Genomic DNA, 26,564 nt, shown 5'->3' on the forward strand with positions numbered 1-26,564 from the left:
TTATCAGTTCTTTGACTTGGAGGGAGGAGGGAGACTGACCTCGGTGGAGACCAAGTGTGAGTGAGCAGGCGTCCCCATGTGGAGGCGAAGGATGAGCACACCATGAACAGCACAAGAGAGGAAGGTGAGGGCGGGGGCTGGGTGGGAGACGAAGGCTGGATGGAGGACAGTCGGGGCCCGAGGGCTGATTTCCAGGAAGCTCCCAGAGGTGGCCCAGACACAGCTGACCCTCCGTCATCTCCCTGGTGTGCCTGCAAGCCCCGGGGCCACAGTCTTCAGCCCTAGTACACCTGGAAGTGTGCCGAAGTGGCCCCGTCCTTCCAGCAGCGCAGGGTATCCACGGCAACCGAGCGGCAGAGGGGGCAGGTGCGCTCTCGGTCCAGCCAGAGGCAGAGGCACTCCTCACAGAACACGTGCTGCGGGGACAGCAATCAGAACCGCCGGGGTCGCTTCCCCCAGCATCCACCCCACGCCCGCCTCGGTCCTAGGAGCTGAGACCCAGCAGTGAACAAGAAGGATGATTTCTGCCCTGTGTAGTCAGGGCCGCTTCCTGCAGGTGGGGTGATACTTGTGTTGAAGTCTGAAGGATGTTTAGGGGTTAACTGGGGGAAGAGAAGGGGTGGGGCTAGAGCATTCCAGGCTGAAGGGAACAGCTGTGCAAACCTCCTGAGACAGGAAAGTGTTTGAGAATCTCGAGATGATCAAAGTGGCTACAGGGAGTAGGGTAGTGGGGGAGAGGAGGTGAGGAGGCCATGCAGAATCTTGCAGGCCGTGCCCAGATTCTCACCATGGTCTGAAGTGCAGGATCCAGGGGTCAGCAGGCCCAGCAGCTCCACGAGGGCAGTGACTGCTGCTGCTGTAGCCCCACTGCCTAGCCCCGGCCTGCACTCTGACAAATGTATGCCCTCCCATGCAGGTTAGGTGGACGATTCTAGAGATACCAGGATGATGAAGACCTGGTCCCTGGCCTCCAGGAGCTCACGGTCTCCTTCTCAGAGAATCAGACAAGACAGAATCTAGTGCCAAATTAAGAGATTCAAAGCACATAGGACCCCAGGGGCCAGGCTGGAGGAGTTCATGACCTAGGACTGCCTCCGACATCTAGAGAAACAAAGGTGTGTCTACAGAGGGAGGGGGCAGAGGGGTCCTTCCAGGCTGGGATGTGTAGCATCAGGTCAGTTTGTGGTTGGTGGGGGATCGCAGGCGGGGCTGGATGGTTAACCTTTCCCTGGCTATGTCTCCTGGAATGTGGACTTGGGAGAGATATCCTGGAGTGGGGGTGCGCCACCCTGCCTTCAGGAGGTGCTCCATCCATCTTATCTGTCCCATCCACCCATCCATCCATCCATCTCTCCAACCATCCCATTCCTTCCATCCAGCCAATGTTTACTGAGTCAGTGCTGTGGTTACACTACTAAGACAGACATGGCCACCACTCCCAAGTGGCTTACAATCTGGCAAAGAGGAGACACACCCTACCTAACCAGTTGCCCAATTAGCCATCTAGCTGACAACTGGGATAAGTGCTCTTAAGGAACAACAGGATCTGGAGCCTGCGTAGCTAGGGGTGCTAACTAGTCTGGGGAAACAGAATCAGGGAAGCCTTTAATGAGGATGTAACACGTGACTCATTCATCCATTTGCTCATTCATTTGGTGCATTTAGGAATTACTGAGGCCCTTTTCCCAGGAAGGCATCTTTGTCCTTGTCCTTCTAAGCCCAGCTCACAGGAGCAGAGCAAGACTGAGGCGTGTACTGGGCCCGGCCAGGTACGTGGGCTTCAACCAGCACTGGGTGTGGCCACTGCTCCTAGCTCTGGGATGGCGGTGTCTTGTCCAACCCCTCCCACCAATTCTAATCCAGTGATGGGGACACACAGCGGTACCAGGAGAAGAATGGGAGACAGACACACAGACTAAGGCTTGGAGAGACTGCCATCAAGGAAGAAGAAAAACTTTCACCTTGACATCATGCTCAAATACTCACTGCTACCGAGAAGGAAATACAGATGGCTCTGAAGCATATGAGAAGATGCTCATCTGCTCTCATAATTAGACAAATGCAAATGAAAACTGCACCAAGATAGTGTTTGTCACCTGTCAGATTGGCGAGGCTCAGGAAAGGCTTGATAATGTGGTGTGCTGGTGCGGAGGGCGAAGGAAGAGGGCACGTCACACTCCTCACTGGGAGTGCGAACAGATACACTCCTTTACGGAAGGCGACTTAGCAGTGTCTGTCAGACTGCATACCCTCTGACCCAGTAATTCCACTACTAGGAATGTATCCTACCAAGAGCTTGCACATGTGTGAAATGGAATATGTGCCAATGAGAGCTAATGTTTACGGAACCCTGACCATGTGCCAGGTGAAGTGCAAGATGCGTCACCTGAATTAACTCATTTAATCAACACAATGAGTCCAGGTAGGTGCTACAGTTCTCCCTATCCCTCCCTGATCGCTCCTGACAACCGCATTTGTGGTAACTAAAGATTATGAACCACCAAAGGCCCGTCAACGGGAGGGTGGTTGGACAAAGACGGGCAATCCACAAAATGGGATGTTGTGCAGATAAGGAGCAATCTCTTCAGGCAGAGCTTCAAATCAAAAAGAAATGATGCAGAATGCAGCTTGGACAGAATGGGCCACAGTTAGGTCTTTTTGGAGATGATATGTTCACGGTGTGTGTTGTGTATTTCAACTTTTCAGAGCATCTCTGGAAAGATATAAAGGGAACTGGCAACAGTGGTTGCCTGTGTGGGTATTTAGGGGCCTAGGGAGCTAGGGACAAGTGAAGGAGCCCTGTCAACACTTCCCTTTTTGTATCTTTAGAATATCTTTTTAACGAACTTTTTATTTTGAAATAATCTTGTATGTGCTGTGCTTAGTCGCTCAGTCGTGTCCAACTCTTTGTGACCCCATGGACTGCAGCACAGCAGGTGCCTCTGTTTGGGGATTCTCTAGGCATGAATAATGGAGTGGGTTGCCATGCCTTCCTCCAGGGGATCTTCCCAACCCAGGGATCAAACGCACGTCTCCTGCATTGCAGGTGGATTCTTCACTGAGCCACCAGGGACACCCAAGAATACTGGAGTGGGTGGCCTATCCACTCTCCAGGGGGTCTTCCCAACCCAGGGATTGAACCCAGGTCTTCCGTATTGTGGGCAAATTCTTCACCAGCTGAGCCACAAGGGAAGCCCAAGAATACTGGAGTGGGTGGCCTATCCGCTCTCCAGGGGGTCTTTCTGACGCAGGAACCAAACCAGGGTCTCCTGCATTGCAGGTGGTAGCTGAGCTACAGGGAAGTCTGCAAAGGTACTATGGGAAGTTCCTGGATACCCCTCCCCCAGTTCCAGTCTCCCCCAGTACCATCCTCTTGCATCACCATGGTGGATCTGTCAAAGCCAAGAAAGAAACCCACACAGAGGCATGGCCATGGACTAAACTCTAGCCTCGCTTCGGATTTTATGGCCCTAGTTTTTTTTTTCCTGTCCTCTCTCTGTATCAGGTCCCAGACTGCATTTAATCATCATGACTTCTTCATCTCCTTTTTGAATGTTTGAGTCACACGAATTTACTCTCAATTAAAAAAATAAATACAATTAAAAATTAAAAATGAACCTCTTAAACATCCTCAAACAGCAAAAACAAAAAAAATTTGTTGGTGCCATAAACGGCCCTCATCTCTTGTACTCCTACCCCTGGGTGGCGGGGGCAAGAGGATAGGGGGAGAGCCGTGTGCTCTCCCATTCGTTCCAGTCTGCAGGCTACGCCTCCCCTAAAGCCTTCTCAACCTCCAACTCATCGCATTCTGGCCCGGTCCCCTGGGACGCTGCATGAATCTCTCTTACACAGCACTTATCACTGCCTGCCTTGTTTCATAGTTATTTATGTATGTGTCTGTTTCCCTAGGGTGACTGTGCTTCTAGAGAAGGGGACAGGGCCTGTGTGCCCCTTGCCTCCCCTCCCCGGTATCTGATAGGATGCTTTGACTCATACACATTTGCTGAATTGACATCTTAGTCCGCCCCCATGTCAGGAAGGGGAGGGGGAGAGGGAAGGGTTGGGGGAAGAGGAGAAGGGATAAGTTTAGGCAGCTAAAAGTAACTGACCAGTACTATGAGTTGGTGACCCACAACCAATAACGAAAACAAGTGGTAGTAAGAATTATAACGATACTAATAACTGTAATAGTATAAAGTTTTAGGGCTGAATATTTCAAATTTAGCTCTTCCCAGGGATGATTTCATTTGATCATAAGAATAGCTCTTATGATTAAATAAAGTAGGCATTATCATGACACATGTTTTATAAATGAAAACAACCAAGGTTTGGAGAGATGGACTGAGCCACTTGGGGTCCACACACCTGCTGAGATTCATGTGCAGAACATTCTGACACTACCATACCAAAATATGCATTTTCTACATTTTACTGGTGAAACCAAGGCTGGGAGTGGTGAAGTAACCTGCCCCAGGTCAGCCAGCTGGGAAAAGGGAGAAGAGAGTTTTATACTTGGGTCTGACAGACTCCAGGCTTCACCACACTTTTCCCAGAAACCCAGCCCAGAGCCCCGAGGTTTGGCCAGAGGACAGGCACCTGGGACTCCTGCATGGGGCAGGGCCCTGTGGCCCGTGGCGCCCATCTCCAGTGGTCCCGCCTGGCCCTGCTCACCTGGCACATGAGGACCAGAGGCTCTCGGAACTCAGCCTGGCAGATGGCACAGATGTCACCAGCTTCTGTGCACTGCTGCCCCGTGGCCCGGACTCCGTAATTCTGCTCGACAGAAGGGAGGGAGAAAGACACAAACACAGCTGTGGCCCCTTGCTGGAGAGGTACCCTCAGAAGCACAGTGTGGTCTGTTCCCACCTCCCGGTTCCTATGAGCTCAGTGAGGCCCATCAGAAGCCAACTCACCTGAGAGGTGCAGAGAAGCTTCAGGGCCTTCCTGACTCCACCCACGCGGCCACAGATGTCAAAGGACTGAAAGGAGAGTGAGTGGATGGCTACAAACTATCCAAGGATGGTTGAGGATCTTTCTCACCATGGGTCTCATCTTTGACTCTGAACATCTGCAGGGTACATCCTCCCATTTGAAACTCCCCACCAGTTTTACTTGGCTTTTGTCTTGCTACCCATCAGCAGTCTCCTCTGCCAGTGGGGCCAGAATGGCGAATACATGGCATGCCTACTGCCTCTTCCCCCACCATAAGCCCAGGGCAGGCATTGCTAATCGATCACTCTTCTTCTGAGCCAGGCTGTGATCATCCTTCTCCATCTCCTGTCAGCCACAGCCAGCAGATCAGAATCAGCAGCCAAGACAAGCCCCAGAGGTTGACTCTACATGGACTGCCTGGCTAGTACTGCTTTAAGGAAAGGGAACACATGATTCTTCCAGGATTCTCTAAAGCCAGAAATAAATACGGAAAAAGAAAGAGGAGGCTGTGTTTATTGTCGGGGAGTGGGGAATCTGACTTTGCACTAATGATGAAAAGAGGAGTGCTCTATACTGATTTGCAGAGTTGAGGGTGTGCAATTTAAGAGGAACGGAAAACAAATTCCATGGCCGTGCTGTTGGTGGGTTGAGATCTCCAGACTCTGGAGGCAGCCTGCCTGGGTTTGATGCCCGTTCTGTGATCTCCAGCTGAGTGATGCTGGACAAGGTACTTCTCTCTGAACCTCAGCACACTTCCCATAATATTGACATGATAATGGAATGTATCTGGAAGGGTTGTTGTGAAGAAGACAACGAGAAAGGATGGCATATAGTGAGCTTTATGGGCAAGAAATTAGGATGGCTGTACCCATTAATGCAGGAAAGTACTGACATATGGTATAATGTGGAGGAACCTCAGAAATGACCCTAAGTGAAAGAAATCAGACACTAAAGATCACAGAGTGTATGACTGCATTTACACGAAAATGCCCAGAAAAGGTAAATCCAGAGAGTCTTCAGAAAGAAGACCTGTGGTGGCCAGTGGCTGATAGCAGAATGAAGAGTGATGCTTCATAAGTTGCTGCTGTTGTTGTTTAGTTGCTAAGTTATGTTCAGCTCTTTGCGACTTCATGGACTGTGATCCACCAGGTTCTTCTGTCCAAGGGATTTCCCAGACAAGAATACCGGAGAAGATTGCCATTTCCTTCTCCAGGGGACCTTCCTGACCCAGGGATCGAACCTGCGTCCCCTGCACTGGCAGGAAGGTTCTTTACTACTGAGCCACCTTTCTCTGCGGACATTTCTTTGTGAAATGTCCTGGAACTAGACAGTGGCGGTAGTGACACAACATTGAGAATCTTCTAAATGCCACTGAACTGTTCACTATAAAATGGTAAAATAATTTTGTATTATGTGAATTTTGGTTTTCAGTTAAACAGAAAGAGATGAGGGTGTTTATCCAGGTTCCAACCACCTGCCAGGTTCAGCTGGTGAATGGGTCGTCCTTGGGCCAGCCCTCTAGCCCCCAGGGCACCTCACCTTGCAGAGGCTGTAGAGGACGATCAGGACCCCTCCCAGGAAGTAGCTGTTGGAGGAATCATCACCCATGATGTATTTATACCACAGCTGGATGGGAACGAGGGATCGGAACAGCTGGCTCAGCTCCTCGATGACCAGATAGAACTTTCCCTGCAACCACACAGAAAGCATCAATTATTATCAGGAGTAAAGACCCAAAGGACCCAGCTGAGGGGCCCTCCAGCCCAGGGAGTAATGACATTCCAGGTCACAGCCAGCCCATTAATCAGCTCTGGAAAGCACTCAGGCCTGCTCCTAATGGGCCTGCGATGTGGCCGGGGAGACAAGGCCCCTGCCCGCTGCCCTCGCCCGCTGCCCACCAGCCCAGGAGATCAACGCTCTGAGGACCGCCTTTCAGGGAGGCAGAAACTGGACACCTTTAGTAGAAGGTTGGAGTGGGGGTCACTCCCTGGTGCCTGCTGTGGCTTTGAGGGCTCCAAGCCGATCATGGGGCAACAGTAACTGGCCCTTCACACAGATCAGGCTCATCTCTAGGGGGCTGGCCCCAGCTTCGCAGGCAACTGCCCTCAGTGGCAGGGGCAGAGTGGACCACGGGATGCAGAGAAGGATAGGCAGAGAAGAGGAGGGGAGAAGATGGCCCAGCCCCGCTGCCTACTGTCTCCAAGGAGGCAGGATCGTATGTGGGGAAAGAACGTGGACTCAGGGGTCTCAGGCTTGGGGGACTCAGAACCTCAACTTGCTACATATCCACGAGCCTCACTGTCATCATATACAGAATGGGAATTGCAACTGCTACCTTCTGGGTGGCTCTGAAGATTAAAGGAAATAAACAGGAGAAGCATCTAGGATTCTCCTTCTCTTCCTCTCTCAGCTTTTATTCAAGTCCCTCAGGTTTCTGGGGCCTGAGCTATAAAACGGACATGAAAATAACCTACCCTGCCATGTTCAATGAAGTTAAACAGACACCTCTTTAGGACCCAGCATTCCACTCCCAGGTGTGCACCCAAGAGAAAGGAAAATATATGTCCATTCACGGGTAAATGTTCATAGCAGCTTTACTCATAATATCCTCAAACTGGAAACAGCCCAAACGTCCATCCATGGAAGAATGGATAAACAAATTGTGGTATATATATACAACAGGGTATCACTCAGCAACAAAAAAGGAACAAATATTTGTGATACACAACAGGCTGGATGAGTCTCACACATTCTAGCCAATCAAAGGAGACAGACACCAAAGAGTGCATATTGTGTCATTGTGATTTACATGAAGATCTACAATAGGCCATGGCAAACTGCAGTGATGGAAACAAGACCAGTGGTTACCTGGGGCGAGATGGGGGAGGACGGACTGTAAGGGGGCATCAGGGAATTTGGGGGAATGAAAGAAAGTTCAGATTGTCTATATAGAATTTTACATTGTATATAGTGATGGGGTGCTGGTTGTTCATGTGCATACATTTGCTAAAACTCACTGAAATGTGTGCTTCAAATCTATGTGTTTTGTTGTATAGATATGTTCTACACCTCAATAAAGTCGACTGAAAGAAACAAACAGAAACAAACAGCCCTGCCCCAGGCATGCACAGCCTTAAAAATATGAATAGGGACTTCCCTGGTGGTCCAGTGGTTAAGATCCTGCATTCCCAATGCAGGGGGCCCTGGTCTGATACCTGGTCAGGGAGCTATTAGTAATCCCACATGTTGCAACTAAGAGTTCTCAACTAAAGATTCCTCATGCCACAATGAAGACCAAAGATCCCAACGAAGACCCCATGCAGCCAAATAAATAAATAAATAAGTGTTTTTTAAAAAGTGAATAATTTTTGTTCCAGCAATTCTACTTCTAGGAATTTATCCTAATAAATCAGGGATTTGGGTTAATAGATATGTCAGTAGGAATGGCCAATGCAGCATTCATTGTAACAGAGCAAAAAATAAAAAAAACAGGTGACAAAGTAAATGTGTACAAACAGGGTCTGGTTATGATAGAGATCAATAATGCAAAGCCATACAGCCAGCCAAATACCATCCTGAAAATGAGTGACTTTGCAGTGAAGAAATCCAGCACATATTGCCTTAACCAAGGTTAATTAAGGTTAACACCCCCAGTAATAATAAATCACTGAAGCCTAAAGCCCTGATAGGATGCACTGAGAAGAACACAGCATCACTCTTGTGTATTCTGGTCAAAAAGTTACAACCTTGATTGAATCATGAGAAAACAAGAGACAAACCCAAACTGAGGAACATTCTACAAAGTAACTATCCAGCGTTCTTCAAAAGCATGACATTCAGGAAAGACCAAGAAAACACCAAGGAGTTGTTAGATTGGAGAAGAAGGTAAGTGAAAGCTGCTCAGTCATGTACGACTCTTTGGGATCGCATGGACCGTAGCCTGCCAGGCTCCTCTGTCCATGGAATTCTTCAAGAGTGAGTAGCCATTTCCTTCTCCAGGGGATCTTACTGACTCGGACTGAATCTGGGCCTCCTGCATTGCAGGCAGATTCTTTACCATCTAAGCCAAGACTAGGGAGACATGACTAATGCAATGTGGAATCTTAGATTTGGTCCTTAGATCAGGAAAAAGACATCTGTGGGACAATGAGCAAAATGTGACAAGGTCTGCAGTTTAGCTACTAGTAAGGGAATTGATCTTAATTTCTTGGCTTTGCTAACTGAACTATGATTATATTAAATGTAACATCAGGGGAAGCTAGGCGACGGGTACATGGGAACTCTGCACTATTTTTGCAACTTTGCTCTGAGTTGAAAATTATTCCAAAATAAAAAATTTAAAAAGAAATAATCCTGGCAAAAGATATCAATTGATTCAGGGAAATGCTCATATTATAGTTCCAAGTGGAAAAGCCACAGAATGCAGAAACTCCTCATTTTCGTTGTGGTTTTCTGTCTTTTCCAATTTTTTCGTTACTGAACATATGATGAGTTTAAATTAGAGGGAGAAAAAGGTTATGAAAACATGTTGTGTATCCACAAATGGATGATGTAAAAGGCTATGGATAGAGACTTTATATCCATGTTGCTATATTCTGTCTTGATGGCCTGGGTACAGGTCACTTGCAAGGGGACCCCTTGAAGAGGATGTACCCACATCTGCTAAGGACCAAGGACAGGCATCCAGTCATCCGTTCACTCCTGTGTCTGACCTTGCAGAATCAGAACCTCACTCCAGACCTGCTGAAGCCCAGAACCATCTGTGATTTAACAAGCTTCCCAGGTGACGGGTGTGCACGTTTAAGTTTGAGAAGCTCTCTTTCAGTGGATAAGTGGAAGAAGGATCATGCAGTAACGTGGGCACTATGAGGGAAGAAAGGTGTTGCAGAAGCCCAGAGGTGACAGAAAAGGTGGTCAGTCTTTGGCTATCTTGCTGGGAAGCCTCCTGTTCTGTCCACCTGGCCCCATGATGGGTGAGGATATGACCACCTTATGAAAGGTCCTATGTCCCTGTGTCTCTGGGAACCCCTGCCTGCTCACCTGGCTGGCTCTGGGGGACAGACCCTCCTGTTCCCTCTCAGGCTGATCTTGTACCACCAGTCCGGCTTGGTGGGTAGGAGTGCAGCCTCAGGAACCACACAGCCTGGACTCAGATCCTATTGCCGGCTACCTTGCTATTTCTGTTCCCTTGTCATTGTCTTTGGATCCCCCCAGTTCTCAGGCCCCACTGGCTGAGAGCTGGTCCCCTGGCCCAGACCCCACACTGGCCTAATGAGTGAATCCAGGACAAAGGTCAGCGACTTTTTTCTTCTGCCACGGGCCAGATAGTGACTACTTTGGCTTTGAGGTCACACAGCCTCTGTCACCACTCTACCCCTCAGCTATTGACAACAGACAAACAAATAGGCAAGGCTGTAAAATTTTATCTATCACAACAGGTGTCGGAGCATATTTGAATGCAGTTTGTGGTTTACTGATCTACACATAAGAAGCTAGATAAATCAAGTCTGGGGGCTCCCAACATATCCCCAGAATTTCAGGGCAGACTCAGGGAACAGCTTTTGGGCCCCTCTTTCAGGTGCTTTGCTATGAAGACCATGCTCCTTCTCTGCAGATGGAAGTTTGGTCCCATACTCTTTGCCGAGCTAACACTTGAATATCTTCTGTGTCTCAGCTAGCTGTCACCTACTATGAGGACTCTTCCCCAACCACTTAATTAGATGCTCCTGTTACACCCTTTAAATCACTCTTTTAGATCACCTCTCACATTTAAAAAAATTATCTCTCTCTTCGTCTGGATTGTAAGCCCCATCAGCATGAAGATAATTTGGCTCCTGATCATATCACCAGCATGCAGCACAAAGTAGGTGCTTACTTAAGAGCTAGACACTTTGGAAGCACAAGATTTCCACCTTTATTACTCAGGTCAATGTCTAGAGTTTGCTGATGGAGAAACAGAATTGGAGCATGGAAGAGAGTACTTTTCTTTCTAAGCAAGCCCTGATGTCACGGAAAATAAAATAAAGGGAGAGAGAGAGCTAAAGGTAGCAATTAGCTGCTGGCAGGGTGGGGGGGAGGCCCTTGGAAAAGGAGACAGAACCACCGGGGAGAACTGGGCATATCCCAGTGAAACCATCTCTCTCTAATTAAGCAGTTTTATAATTCCAGGTTGCTTAAGCGTGTTATTTCTGACGACCACCAAATGGAATGTGTGGTTTCTCCAGGGTGTCAGAGAACAAGGAAAGCGATCAGATTATGAGCCGTCTGGCCTCCCTGTCACCCGTGAAGGGGGAACAGTAGCAATTGCTGCAGAACTTGGGCATGGAGAGTTTGCTGCTGGGATTCTGATAAAGGGGGGCGGTAACAGCCGAGATGGAGAAGGCGGTTCTGACTTTCTTACTGCTTGGAGGGGAGAGGGAAGGACCACAAGTGAACTGGGAAGCTAGGAAACAAGAGAGAGCTGACTCTGGAAGGGAGTGGGAAGTGAAGGCAAGTGGGATGCCGAGAAGCCAAAGAAAGGAACACAGTAAGAGCGCTCTGGAGAAACACACCTAGGAAAGGTGATGTGAAGGATTACAGGGATGAAGAGGAAGGGGATAGAGACATAAGCAGAGAGTTGTTAGCAGTATAAATGTACAAAGACATAAAGAATAGACAGACACGGAAAGAAGATTTTTTTCTGCATCAAAAGTAATGAATTTTGAATTAATTCAAAATTAATTAATTAATATTTATGAGACTTTACCTGTTTATGAATTTCTTTCATACACATTTTTCTCATCTATAGAAGTAGGACAGCACAGTGGTTAAGGACATGCAGTTTGGGGCTCCAAGGTCAAATATGCTGTCTACTAAATTGGTTGACTTAGGGCAATAATTAAACTTCTCTGAGCCTCAGTTTATTCATCTGTAAGTGAGCTTGAAAACAAACACACATAGTGGAAAACAACCAAAACGAGCAAAAAAAAGGGCCCCGATATGTACATTTCCAATTTCTCTGGTGTAAATACTCCCACCAGGCCAATTTCAAGGTACCTAGGGTTTAAGGACTATTTGCAAATTTCCTGAAAATGTAACCATCCACTCTCACAAGCCTGTGCAAGTTGGCTCTAATACACCAAAGTGATTGGGAGGACTGAGTGAGCATATGAACCTAAAATACAGGTACCCAGAAAGGGCCCAGTGCATGATGAGAGCCGAGAAAGAACCTCATGATGACCTGGGGATGTGGGCACTGTTACTGTCACCTTCTTTCAGAGATGGGGTACCCCAGGTTCAAAAGAAATAGGACTGAAGTAGAACGAGGCAGAGGTGCTATCTGGGATGCCCAGGCCCCATGAGACCTGGTAGCTGTCAGAGCCTCCCCCTCACTTGCCTTTCTTCCTCCAGCACCACATTATGAAAAACCCAAAGGGAGACTCCATGCAGAGGCCACGTGCAGAGGAAGAGGCTCTGAGCAAGACTACATGGAGGAGAAGCAAGGAACCCAGACAACAGGGAGAACTGAGGCAGCAAATATAGGACCCTGGGCAATTCATCCCACCTGTGTCAGCTGAGCCATTAGACCCATGAGTGAAAAAGCCGTCTTAGAGGGTCCAGACTCACTGTGCATCACATAAAGACCAGCTGTCCTCAGTGTGTCCTGGCTGAACTCCTGACCCACAGAACCATAGGAAATAATGAAATGGTGGTTGTTTGAGGCCAAAAGAAAAAAAAAAGAAAGAACAACAACTAAAGTACTCCTCTAAGGATACTCAGCCAGTGCTATGGATTGAATGTGTCCCCACAAAATTCTTACTCTGAAGCCCTTACCCTCAGTATAGTGGTATCTGGAGAAAGGGGCCTTTTGAGAGGTAATTAGGTTATGAGGATGGAGCCCTTCAGGAGGATGAAGGGCTTCATGAGGATGGAGCCCTCGCGAATGGGATTAGTGTCCTTATAAGAAGAGATATAAGAGCATCCATCCTCCCTCTCCCTCTCGCTCCTTCCCTCCTTCAGCGCTGTCTCTCTCTCTCCCAAATCCTCGCAATCATCCTTGACTCTCCTTTTCCTCATAACCACCATCCAATCCATCTACAAATCCTCCTGGAAACAGCTCCCTAATGGCGACTGCCCTTGTCCCACTATGCTTAGTCTTTGCCCAGTATCCAAAATAAGCTTCTCAAACACAAGGCAGATCAAATCATCTCTGAGCTCAAAGCTGCCAATGTCTCCTACCTCTCTTAGGGTGACATCTGATGCTCCCTCCTACCTTCCAGATCCTGTAAGACTGGCTCCCAGCTCACATGTCTGATGTGCTTGATTCTCAAAAAAAAAAAAAAACAAACAAACAAGCACAGTCCTACCTTCGAGCCTTTGCACTTGCTCTTCCTTCTCCCCAGAGCACCCTTCCTCCTGACGTCTGCCAACTAACTGGCTCCCTCACTTCCCTTGGGTCTTAGCACACATGTCATCTCATCAGTAAGAACCCCTGAACAATGTATATAAGATAGCACCTCGGTACTTCCTACTGCACCACCATACTCCCGATTGTCTGTATTCAGTTTTTCATTTTTCTTTTTTGCACTCACCCCCAACACAGACTGTATTTCTTTGTTATGAGAATATCCACTCCTGAAATACAGGGGCTCTGTGTCTTTTTGGTGTTATCGTTTCTGTTTGAAGAATATAGATGGTGCTCAGTCCACATCTGTTGAATGAATAAGTGCGCCTCTGTGTCTTCATCTGTAGATTGCAGATAAGGTTCTTCAAAAGGGTTTTGATGTTAATAACAATATATACATTGAGGGCTTATTACTTGCCAGATGCTATACTGAGCACTTTGCATTAATTAGTTTAATTCTCACAACAAGCTATGAGATAGGAGAGATCATCATCCTCATGTTACAGAGGAGTAAATTAGGGCACAGAGAGGTTAAGTCACTTGCTCAAAGTCACACAGCTGGTAGGTGGCAGAGACAGAATTTGTATCCAGGCAGGCTGGTTCCAGAGGCCACTTTATAAATCCCCTCTTGTCAGAAAAATAAGTAACATGTAAAGATATTAAAACAAGGTGTGGCATAGCACAATATTAAAAGTTGGCAATTATTATTACTACTACTGTTTGCTGCCAGCTAAATGAAGTTCATTTTAGACTAAGGGCTAAAGAGAGATAAGTCATAACCATCTTGGGTGCTGACTGCCCCTAAGGCCAACTCTCTTGGGTAAGTCTGATGTGTGGATGGCTGGTGATGTTTGTTGGCTTGGTATGTTAACACTCTAAGATCCTGTTTTCAAGTCAGCCACACTCCCACAAGAAGAGCAATACCTGCTCTTCTTTCTAGAATGTTCTTTGAAGAACACAAATCTGATCATTGTGGACTCACTGTGATGTGATTTGCAACAAATATGAGAACATAAGTATCTTCTATTAAGCCAGATAATAATCTATGAAAATACTAAAAAAAAAAATGCCCTTTTTCTCAGTAATTAAAAGGATACTTGTCTTTAGAAGGTTTTTATGTTAACATGCAATGGGTTGATTATTAAGTTAATTAGTAAGTACTATAAAAAGTTCTTGGTTTTATTTTTCATTGTGGTGAACTGATTTTAATTTCTATTATGGCTACCTGGGTCATAACAATAATCCATACATGGCAATTCTGTAGGGTCTTCAATATTTTTTAAAACTGTAAAGAGGTCCTGAGTCTAAAATGTTTGAGAAAGCCCAAGAAGCACCTCGAATAGAGTAAGTGTTCAATAACTTTGACTACTACTATTATTATCACCGTCTGTTTCTTTGATAGGCTGTGAGCTTCATGAGTGCTGAGAACTATATCCCGTTCACCGTCTTTCCCCTATGCTTACTCAGTGTATGTTCCTAATTGCTGGCTGTCACCTCACATTCGTTCTTTCCTTCTTCCTTAGTACTAGAGTCATCAATATTTTAGCTAGATGATATCTCAAGCAAAGACTACACCTCCCAGCTTCTCTCCTGCATCCAACTGCCTTTTCAGTGGCACTAAGATATAAGTGTCATGTGATAACTTCAGAGAAACTGTCACCTTATTCTTCCCCTCTTCCTCCATCTGGCTATCTTGGACTTAGATGCAATGGCTGGTGCTCCAGCTGCCATCCTGGGTCATGAGGAAGTGTCCCACATCCCAGGATTAGTAAAGTAGTAACCTAGAAGGTGTCACACTACCAGGTTTGGATTACTTACCTTTGGACTTAACATGGGAAGAAATAAACTCTTCTTAAATTTAAACTTTTTTTTTCTTTTTTTGCTGTTACTGGCATATCCCAATTCTAACTAATACGAAAAGTCTGGAACTTGGTAGGTGATCAACAAATGTTTGTTGAATGAATGAATGAACAGATGACTAGGTGGGCTAAATAATCCTGTGGTTCAAATAGCTAGGTTTTCCACAGGTGTGGCTCATAGAGAACCCTGAAATCATAGATGCTAGGAACCAAGGGACTGTGTATAAGGAAATGCTCAAAAACTATTGAGGCTAGGAGCAAGGAAAAGGGGCTGTCCGGTGACTACTGGGTTTGGCACAAGAGCACCACAAGGAAAGCATGCAGTCCAGAAGAAAAAACAATGACTGAGCTCTTACTACGTGCCTGGCACCCTCTCCCTGCACAGCGCTTTGAGGTAGGTGCTATCAATGCTCCCATTCTACAGATAAGGAATGGGAGACCCATAGCGTTGGTAACCTGCCCCAGGGGACACAGCTAGAAAGTTCTGGATACCTCTACTTGGTAGGAAAGATGGCCACTGGCAGCCCCAAGCCAACATTCACATAGCCTAACTCCAACAGAAAGAGAGGCCCTGTTACTCCCCGAGCCCAACACCAACCTGAACAGCAAGCCTTGGGTAAATTGGTCACATGGGGCAGGCAGTGGGTGGGATGCCACAGCTGACAGCGGCAACAGGGCCACAGGTAGCGGCAGAGGTGCTTCCGCCCTAGCGCAAGTGGCAGGAAAAGGAGGCCAGAAAGCTTCTTCGAGTTTAAGTCAGAACAGGGCCAAAGGGAGTCCTCACTGCAGAGCCCTCCTTTAATGCGGGGAAAATAAACAGTAACTGTGTCCAGACTCTTGGTGCTTGCCCTTATTTGCTTCTGTTGCTCTGGACTGCTAGTTAGCTCTGGGTTGCCTCAAGGGACAGGGCCACGTTTCCTGCTCCAAAATGGGTGGGCTGGGCCAGTGCAAAGGGCTGAAAACAAAGACTTGTTTTCTTGGGAAGGCATCCTGCGGGTCTGTTATGATTGCTGGCTGCACCTGGGGGGGGGGGGATGGGGGGGGAACCGCAGCTGAAAGAGCATGTCAGAACAAAACAGCCACAACATTGACCTCTGAAGTGCTGTGCCCATCGGCTAAGGGGCAGGAGGGCCAGCTCAGACTTCAGAAAGCTTAGGGGTGGGGAAAGAGCTTGGTAACTGCCTTCAGAATAGCCTAGCCTGGAGTGCTGGGAGCAAGAGGTGTTGAGGGGACTGGGACTAGAAAGAAGGCTCGAGAGAAATGTAGGGGGTGGGGAAAGCGGAGAAACACAGGAGGGGAAATAGGGGATGTGCCCAAAAGAAGAGCGGGGAGGAATGACAGTTAAAGGTCGGGAGAGAAAGGGCACCCAGGAATGAGAGACTAGCACAGAGGAGGCCAAGGAGGAGAAAGTAATCCCATTATTAAGCACATATCATGGGCCAAGAATTTTACATCAAATGCTGCCCTACCATGACCCAGTCCCATTTCTCAGATGATAAACCCCAACAAACTCAGGAGAGGCAAGAATAAGGCGCGGGAGACTGAGCTAATGAGACATGTACGAGAGGGAAGAGACAAGAGAGCAGCAGTAGAAGAGAAGATCGAGGGCCAGCTCAGCTTGGTGGTGAAAGCTTCTCTGGAAACACTTAGTACCTGCATGTGGCCCCCAATTCTGACAGCCCTAGGAGATGGACACTGTTCTTACCAGTCCCAGTTAGCAGGTGAGGAAACAGGCTCTGAGGGGTTCCCATGTGCTAGTCAGGGGTAGAGCCAGGTTTAAAACCAGTCTGACTTCCCATCTTGTGCTTTGAACTCTAAGAGGAGACTCTAAGTTAGGAAGTTAAGAGTGAGATGAGAGGGGAGAGAGAAAGAAAAGACACAAGGTGTGTGGGAGGGTAGAAAACCAAAGAGTGAGGATGAGATTCAGATAAGAGGTCCTTTATCTGAAAGACCTTCTATTCTTAGCTGTCTGACAGTCTAGGGAACAGAGTCTCCGAGAGGGGAGTAAGGGACCTATAGGGGTTCTGACCAGAATAGAGAATGAAATAGGTTTTTGGGTGCTGGAAGCGTTTTATATCTCTGCCACCCAATACAGTAACCAGTCGCCATGTTTGGCTATTGAGCACTTTAAATGTGGCTAAATCTATACTGAGATGTACTGAAAGTATGAAATACACAGGAAATTTCAAAGTCTTAGAAAAACAACAAAAAGGTAAAATATCTCATTAAATTTGTTTATATTGATTACATGTTTAAATGATAATACCCTGCACATACTGGGTTAAATATATTATTAGAACTGATGTCACTTATTCCTTTTTGCTTGCTTAATGTGACTACTTGGAAATTGGAAATTGCTTATGTGACTTATACTATATTTCTGTTGGAGAGCACTGGTGATATCTTGAAACATATGGATATACATATACATATTTTACATATGGATACATACATATGTAAAAACTCATCGAGCGTGTACACTTATAATTAGACTGCTTTACAATATGTAAGTTATGCCTCAATAAATAAAAAAAGAAAGAAGAGTGAGCCAGGTTGAATATAGAGGATGGGAGTGCGACGACGGGGGTGGGGGGTGGGGGGGTGGGGGCGGGGTCCGAAGGGGCGGGGCCAGAGGCAGGCGGCCGCACGTTACCTGGCAACAAGCGCTGCCGGTGACGTCATCGGTGGCGGCGGAGGCCATCAATCCCCCTCCCGGTGGAGCGGGCGAGTGGGGCCGCCTGTCTCCTCCTCCCCCGGGCCCGGATGAGATCACCGCAACGGGCGGCCGGCTGTCCCCGTGCTCCCAACAAATCGACTCCACGGCAAGCGCCGGCATCTCATGATCTCATGGCCCCGCGGGACGGCGCCGGCCGATGAGGTCACAGGCCCGCGCCCCTGGCTGCCCAGGTCTGCGCGCCGGCTCTTTGCCAGGGTCTCTGGGCAACCTGCCATCAGTACCAAGCAAGCCCCCCAGCTCCTGGCTCTTCAGCCTTCGGGGACAAAGGAGGTGGCTGTTTCAGAAGGGCAAAGCTACCTTTTCCACTCTTGCTGCACCTTTTCCTGCCCACTTATTTGAACCTGTCACCACTGAGGCCACGTGTCTAGCAGGGGGAGACTGCAGCAGCTCCCCAGAACTTGAGGTCAGGAGCAGTGCAAGGCGACTTGCACGCGAGATTTCACAGCCGCTCAGTGAAAGAACTTCTATTCTTAGCTGTCTGACAGTCTAGGGAACTGAGGCTCAGATGGGCAAGGGACACCTGCCCCAGGTTACCCAGCTAGGAAGGGTTGCAGCAAGGACTTTAACCCTTTGGCTCTCTTTAGCTGCACCCCAAACATCCACTCCTTTATCCCAGTTCCTCCTTGCTCTGGTGGAAACTGTGATCATAGCCACACTTGCTGGGTGCCCACCATGTACTGGGTACTTTATATTAAAAGTCACAGTTCCACATCCCAAACCCATGGAAAAGGTATTAGAGTATATGGGCTAGTTTGTGGATAAGAGTTAGAAGGCTCCAAGGGGTGAAATGACTTGTGGCAGAGCCAGGATTTGATTCTACAGCACAGACTCTGTATTACTCTACACTACCTTCTGCAACAAAAGGGGATGCTTTCCTGTTAACCGTGGACAATATACCCTCTCACCTGTCTCCTCCCCCCTTAGGTCAGCCATCAAAGGCAGTCAAAGACAGGCCAGTGAGAGTGCCTCTTGGAGGGTGGCTCAACTCCCTTGCCAGCAGCAGATTTTCTATCACTTACTGCTCACCATTTGCTCTCCAGCAGCATCCACTGCCTAGGATGACAGGGAGGGAGGGAAATGACATTTTCCGAGTGGCTGTGCTAAGCCAGACACTGAGTCACTGCCATTACCAAGAGCAGAGCTGTGAGGGGGTCATTACCAGCTCCATTCTGCAGATGAGAAAACTGAATTTATTTTAACTACAATCAGATGGCAAGGCAGTACCAGCTTCAGCTCCAATATCATTTCTAAAATGATATTGGACTTTCCACAGAAAGTCCTTCCCATCCTCCTAAATGAATCTTCCATGACTTCTGTGTTATTTTCTTCTTAGTGCTTATTGCAGTTTGAAGCTTTATGTTTGTGTTTGTTTAATGGTGCTCTTCCCAACTCAATGAAAGCACTGACCCTGTTGTTTCATTCACCGATGCATTCCCATACCTATGCAGTGCCTGTCATACAACAGATACACAAGAAATGTTTTTAGGGTGGATGCAAAGAATTGTTGGCTTAGGCTGGTGGGCAGTCCTGATATTCAAACTCAGGCTCATTTGGGCCTAAGCTTGGGCTTATTTACTTTCTAAGAAGTCCAAGCCTCTTGGTACACATAACTTCATTCACAGCAAAACCATTCTGGTGGTCACTCAGAGCCTACTAATTCTAAGTTTGCTCACAGTACTGACAAGTTTGATGTTCTGGTTTCCCAACCAGCAGAGCCCTTGCTTGGTAACAGACAGAGGGCAGGAGGAGGAACTTGATAAGAAATTAGGTGTGGAAGGGAGGAAGTTCTATGTGTATATGCCTGCTCTAGTCTTTTGTTTTTATATGATTTTATTTATTTATTAATTTTGTACTGGGTCTTTGTTGCTGCACATGCGCTTTCTCTAGCTGTGGAGGTGGGGCTTCTCATTGCAGAGCTTCTCACATTGAAGAGTATGGGCTCTAGGGTGCACAGGCTTCAGTACTTGCGGCACGCGGGCTCTGGCCGCTTGGGCTTCAGTAGTTGCAGTGCATGGGCTTAGTTGCCTCACAGCATGTGGGATCTTAGTTCTCTGACCAGGGATAAAACCTGTGTCCTTTGCATTGCAAGGAGGATTCTTAACCACTGGACCATGAGGGAAATCCCCTCGTCCTAGCTTTAATAACAGCTCAGCAAGGAAGGAGACATTAAAACTACAGAAAAGCAGACTCAAGGAAAACAAGGTAATGGTAACCACAAAACTCTGGTTTCTCATGCACAAAGGGAGGAAGGGAGATGGATAGAATCTAGGAGATGGGCACAGGGAGTTTCTAAGCCATGAGTAATTTTCTACTTTTTAAGCTGGGTACATGAGTCTTTGTTGTTTACAGACATACAGAACACATAGTTTCCTGTTGCAAGAAGGAAATGCTATGCACTATGTTCTTTCATTGAATGGAAGATACATTTTCAGTGTGATGCATACACGTATTATTACTGAAGAGATCTGTAATGCTGCTCTTCTAAGCTACCTTAAGCTGCACAAATTTCTATATTCTAAAGGTGAGTAAGGGATCTTCCCTAGTGGTCCAGTAGGTAGGACTCTGCATTTTTAATGCAGGGGGCCTGGATTTGATCCCTGCTTGGGGAACTAAGATCCCACAAGCTGTGTGGCAAAACCAAAAAATTAAAAATAAATAAATATATAAACAGGAATAAGATGATGGCCATTCACAGAAGTTTGTTTCCCATGGAGAAAATGTATGTTTTTTACGAGTTAATGTTTCTTACAAGTTAGATGAACAAATTTTTTTGCAGAGATTGTTTTCTCAATGTATGGAGCTTGTTCTCTCAATGCAAGGAAATGGCAACCCACTCCAGTATTCTTGCCTGGGAAATCCTAGGGACAGAGGAGCCTGGCAGGCTACAGTCCATGGGGGTCACAAAAGTCTGACACAACTTAGTGACTAAACCACCATGGAGCTTGTACCCAGGACTTGGAATCGCTAGAAAAATGTTTGGAAAAACCTACAAACCTACGTTTTCCAAAGTTTAACTGAAAGCCATGTGAAACTGTTCAAAGCCCAAGTAAGAGTGAAAGCTTTCAGCATGCAGGGAAAGGCTTGATCCCCATTTACTAAATGTATGTCTCTCACAAACTGGATGAAAGGAAAAAAACAAATTGGGAAAGGAGTACATCAAGGCTGTATATTGTCACCCTCCTTATTTAATTTATATGAAGAGTACCTCATGCAAAATGTCGGGCTGGATGAGGCACAAGCGGGAATCAAGATTGCTGGGAGAAATATCAATAACCTCAGATATGCAGATGACACGAACCCTATGGCAGAAACCAAAGAACTAAAGATTAGCCTTTTGATTCAAGTGAAAGAGGAGAGTGAAAAAGCTGGCTTAAAACTTAACATTCAAAAAACTAAGATCATGGCATCTGGTCCCATCACTTCACGGCAAATAGATGGGGAAAGAATGGAAAAAATGACAGACTTTATCTTTTGGGGGCTCCAAAATGACTGCAGATGGTGACTGCAGCCATGAAATTCAAAGATGCTTGCTCCTTGGAAGAAAAGCTATGACAAACCTAGACAGCATATTAAAAAGCAGAGACATTACTTTGCCAACGAAGGTCTGTCTAGTCAAAGCTATGGTTTTTCCAGTCATGTATGGATGTGAGAGTTGGACCATAAAGAAAGCTGAGTGCCAAAGAACTGATGCTTTTGAACTGTGGTGTTGGAGGAGACTCTTGAGAGTTCCTTGGACAGCAAGGAGATCAAACCAGTCCATCCTAAAGGAAATCAGTCCTGAATATTCATTGGAAGGACTGATGCTGAAGCTCCAATACTTTGGCCAACTGATGTGAAGAACTGACTCACTAGACCATGATGCTTGGAAAGACTGAAGGCAGGAGGAGAAGGGGATGACAGAGGATGAGATGGTTGGATGGCATCACTGACTCGATGGACATGAGTTTGAGCAAGCTCTGGGAGTTGGTGATGGACAGGGAAGCCTGGAGTGCTGCAGTCCATGAGGTCACAAAGAGTCAGACACGACTGAGCAACTGAACTGATATATATGTATATGTATTTATATATACCTCATGTGTTATCTTAAAAATGCCAGAGCAGAACATTTGTTTGCTTACTTATTTACTGTAACACCACCAAGAGGCAGGGGACAAATCAGTAACCCCAGTTTCCTAGAAGGTACAAAATAACCCAAGCTTTATGCTCAACTGAACCTGGGTTTGAATATCATCACTGCCCACTAGCCTGAACCACTGAGTCTTGGGAGAAACTGAGGCTCAGTGTCAGAGAAGTTCATCGTTTTGCCTAAGATCACAGAGCTGATAAGTGGCAGAAGGGGCAATGGAATCCAGGTCTGTCTGATGTCAACATGGATGTGCTCACCCACCACGACATCCTGCCTTCTGATAACTAGACACCTGTCATTAAAGAGCAGAGCCAGTGAACACACCTGCCACCCACACCCTCCCACCTCCAATTTCCTACACTGGTCTTCTCTCTACTCTTTGGGTTTCCACGCCAATGGCTGGGATTGGCCTCTGTGACACAGAGTTCTTGGGGCTGGACTGAGGCCCCAGAGAGTCTCTCAGCTGTGAGGAGAAACCTGCCCCTCAACAGCAGCAGTCAGGCATCTAGCTTCACTGGCTGTGGTTCCCTTGATTTAAAAACCTCCACCCTTGGGCTTCCCAGGTGGCTCAGTGGTAAAGAATTCACCTGCCAATGCAGGGGACATAGGTTCCATCCCTGTATCAGGAAGATCCCACATACCACGGAGCAACACAGCCTGTATACCACAACTACTGACTCTGTGCTCTAGAGCCCAGGAGCCACAACTCCCAAAGCCTGTATGCCTAGAGCCTGTGCTCCGCAACCAGAAGCCACAGTGATGAGAAGTCCACACACCGCAACGAAGAGTGGCCCCTGCGCTCCACAAGGAGAGAAAAACCTGTGCAGCAATGAAGACCTAGCACAGCCAAAAATAAAATAAATTATAAAAATAAAAAATAAAAGCCTCTGCCCCATGAACAGGAAGGGCCCAGGCGACGTGTCCCGGCAACATGTGTTATCAGGAGCTTCCTCACAATCAGGGCCCTGCTCCTCAGGACCCAGGAGAGGCCCAATTATACGGTGTTGACAATGAAAACTGAAGTGGCCTGGGACCCTGTTAGCTGCAGAAAGGCAGTCTCTTCCCTCCATTCCAGTCCCAGGGGGCATATTCTGGATGTCCTTACTTGTCCGTGTCAGCTACACTCTTAGGCACAAATGCTCTGGCCGCAACTTCCCAAGCCTGTCTACCTCCTAAAGTACTGGGGGTGGAGTGAGGTGAGTGGGTGCACGGGGCAGGGGTGGCCAAGAAGGGCAGAAGTTGCCTCATTCCTGGTGGTCTAGTGATCGTGAGAGGAACTAGATGGACACAGACTTCAACTGCAGGTCTGCCCCTTTGCTGGGAGCGATTTTCTCCACATTCCATCTCCTCTCTGATCCCCAGCTTCTTCTTCTGCAACTTGGGGGAGGTGGTAGGCTAAACAGTGGCTCCCCCATATGCGCACATCCTGATCCCTAGATAATGTTCAGTGTCACCTGTGTGGTAAAAGGAATTCTGTGCATGTGCCAATGTGATTAAATGATAAGGATTCTGAGAAGGGGAGGCTATCCTGCATTACCAGGGGTGGGAGCAATGTCATTACAGAGGTCCTTATCAGGGAGGCTGGAAAGAAGAAGAGAGTGAAAGAAGCGGAGGTTGGCGAGACGTGCTCTAAAGACAGAAGGGGCCACAAGCCAAGGCTCACAGGCAGCTTCCAGAAGCTGGAAGACACAAGGGAACATATTCTCCCCAGAGCCTCCTGAAGTGACCAGCTCATACCTAACACTTTGACTTTAGCTCCATGAGACTCATTTTGGACTTCCAACCTCTAGAACTGTAAGAGAATCAATTTATGTTGTTTTAAGCCACTAAATTTGTGGCAGTTTGTTACAGTAGCAAGAGGAAACCAAAACACTCTGCCTTAGTTCCCCCGTCATGAGGACAGAGTCAGGACCAAGTGGTCGGAGACTCTTAGTTTTAGGCCCCTCCCTGAAAGGCTGGCTCTAGGGCAGGATGGGAGGAGGCCAGAAGGCATATTCTGGCCTGGGAGTGGCCTCTGGTGCTGTGGTCCCTTGCTGCCTCTCTGATCACCAGGACTGGCTACATAATTTGCAACACCTGGTGGAAATGAAAATGCTGGGCCTCTTGTTTAAATAAAATCCTCAACACAAAGATTGAGCAGGCACTGAGAACTCTGTGCTAAGCCTTCTAAATCCATGAGCTCATTCTCTGCTCACTGGGCTCCTCTTTGACGGGAGCCGCATTGTCTATCAGCCCCATACACAGAGGAGGCAGTGGAAACTCAAACCCCTGAACTTGCTTCTGTGAGGATACACGGCTAGTGGCAAACCAGATTCAAAGCGTGGCTGTTCTAAGACCCAACCTGGGCAGGAAGTGTAACATATCTTTCCTTCTTTGGCCTATTCAAGGTCTGACTCTGGCACTCCTAAGCCCCGAGACAAAGAGGCGGGGGTCTGCCAAACTTTAGCAGGCTCTCAGCCGCTGAGCAGCTTGTTTACCTCCAATCTCCAAGCTCCAGAGGAATTCTGACCTGTGAGGGTCACAGGGGAGAAAACACAAAAGGAAAAAAACACACACACACATCCTGAGCACCTATCCTGCGTCAGTAACTGCAGAAAGCACCTCTACTTGTGCTGTCTCAATTTATCTTTTTTTTTTTTTTTTTTAGCTCAAATCTCCCCTAAAGCCTTGAGGGAAACGGCATCATCTCCTCTTTTACAGATGGGGAAAGTGAGGCATGGAGCAGGGAAGTGACAGGCCAGAGGTGATACTGATAGAAATGGCAGAACTAGAGTTCAAATGGGAACCTGCCTCCCTCCAGAGCACAAGCTCTTTCCAAATGACTCTGGAATGTTTCTGGACACACCATAAATTGAGAAGTGTGAGTGGTGGGCTCTCTTGGACCATCTCAGTTGTAACCCCCTTTCTTGCCCCTGGCGTATCTGGGGGAAATGTGAGAGCAGGGCAGGCCCACCCACAGCGGAGGAAGTCAACCCCAGAAAACCAGCAGAATGGCAGCTACCCGGCAAAACTCAGGTGCCCACCCAGACGGAGGAGGTGAAGGGGATGTTTCTGAGGCCACCTCAGGGAGCCTGGCTGCCTCCCTAATCATTTAGCTGGAGAAGAGCAAAATAATCACCAATTAGCTGGCTAATTAATCCCCGCAGCACCCCAGAGTAGGGGCTGCCGCTGCACAGCCATAACGTGGTATGGAAAGGCACACGGTGGGCCTGAGAGTGAGGGACTGGGGCCTCCCTGCCTTGCCCCGAATGCAAATTCACACCAGCCATTTATATTACTCATCTGTTCATTTGAGAGTCACTGCGCACTTACTCTGTGTCACCATGCCTAGTCACGAGCATGGCGGACGTCACCCCTGCCCTCCCGGAGCTGAGAGTCCAGTGGGGGGAAACATTCAACAGTCAGCTGGAAAAATGCACACGCCAAACTGATTCCCACCGCGGTGCCGTGGTCCTGGCTGTCCCCTCTCCCTTCTGGTTTGGCTTTGCCTGGCTAACTACTAACCCTCTTTTAAACCTCCAAGGTCTTAAGTTCCAAGGTCACCTCATCTAGGAAGACTTGGCCGGGGGCTGGATTAGGTGCCCACCTCTCTATTTTCCCAGAGGGCTCCGCTTCCTGCCTGTCACTCCATCAGACTGAGTTTTGAGCTTGAAAGTCCTAGGTCTGGGTAGCCCCCCATGCCTAGCAGGGTGCCTGGCACTCTGCTGACGTCTAATAAACACTTATAGAATGAATATATGAGAGGATAAATCATGTGATCTGGGAGCAGTAACTTTGGAGACTTGATTTCCTTATCTGTAGAAGAAGGTCTTTCTGGGTCTAAATCTGTGAACAAAAGGGAAAGACCTCCCTCCTGGCCCAGTGGCTAAGACGCCACACTCCCAGTACAGGGGGCTGAGTGTGATCCCTGGTTGGGGAACTAGATCCCATGTACCGGAGCTAAGAGATCCTGCATGCCCAACAAAGACTGAAAATCCCACATGCTACAACTACAACCCGGTGCAGCCAAATAAATATTAAAAAAAACAAAAAACAAAAAAACACCCAGCCCCTGCAAAAAAACCCAGGAGTATAGCCCAGCCTCTAAGGTACTGGAGTACCTCTGGAATGTCCATGTATGACAGTTCTCAGTATGTGAACTGAGAACTTTCAGATGTTCAAACTGGATTTAGAAAAGGAAGAGGAATGAGAGATCAAACTGCCAACATCCATTGGATCACAGAAAAAGCAAGAGAATTCCAGAAAAAACATCTACTTCTGCTTCCCTGACTACATCAAAGCCTTTGACTGTGTGGATCACAACAAACTGTGGAAAATTCTTAAAGAGATGGGAATATTAAACCACATTATCTGCCTCCTGAGAAATCTGTATGCAGGTCAAGAAGCAACAGTTAGAACTAGACATGGAATTTTTGAACAGACTGGTTCAAAATTGGGAAAAGGGTAGGTCAAGGCTGTATGTTGTCACCCTGCTTATTTAACTTATATGAAGAGCACATCATGTGAAGTGCCAGGCTGGAAGAAGCA

At 47.4% G+C, this 26,564-nt stretch overlaps 1 protein-coding gene across 1 annotated transcript in view; it reads right to left on the bottom strand.

Moving 5' to 3' along the window:
* Positions 1-281: 281 nt before the first annotated feature.
* RNFT2 (ring finger protein, transmembrane 2) overlaps positions 282-26,564 on the bottom strand; it is a 56,774-nt gene continuing 30,491 nt past the window's right edge. The window contains exons 7-10 of the mRNA XM_068990221.1: positions 6,472-6,621; positions 4,914-4,979; positions 4,672-4,773; positions 282-416 (exon numbers count right to left, since the gene is read on the bottom strand). Of these exons, the coding sequence (XP_068846322.1) occupies positions 282-416; positions 4,672-4,773; positions 4,914-4,979; positions 6,472-6,621 (453 nt within the window). The remainder of the gene's footprint in view (positions 417-4,671; positions 4,774-4,913; positions 4,980-6,471; positions 6,622-26,564) is intronic.

This window comes from Capricornis sumatraensis, chromosome 17, assembly GCF_032405125.1.
Source record: "Capricornis sumatraensis isolate serow.1 chromosome 17, serow.2, whole genome shotgun sequence".
NCBI classification, from domain to species: domain Eukaryota; kingdom Metazoa; phylum Chordata; class Mammalia; order Artiodactyla; family Bovidae; genus Capricornis; species Capricornis sumatraensis.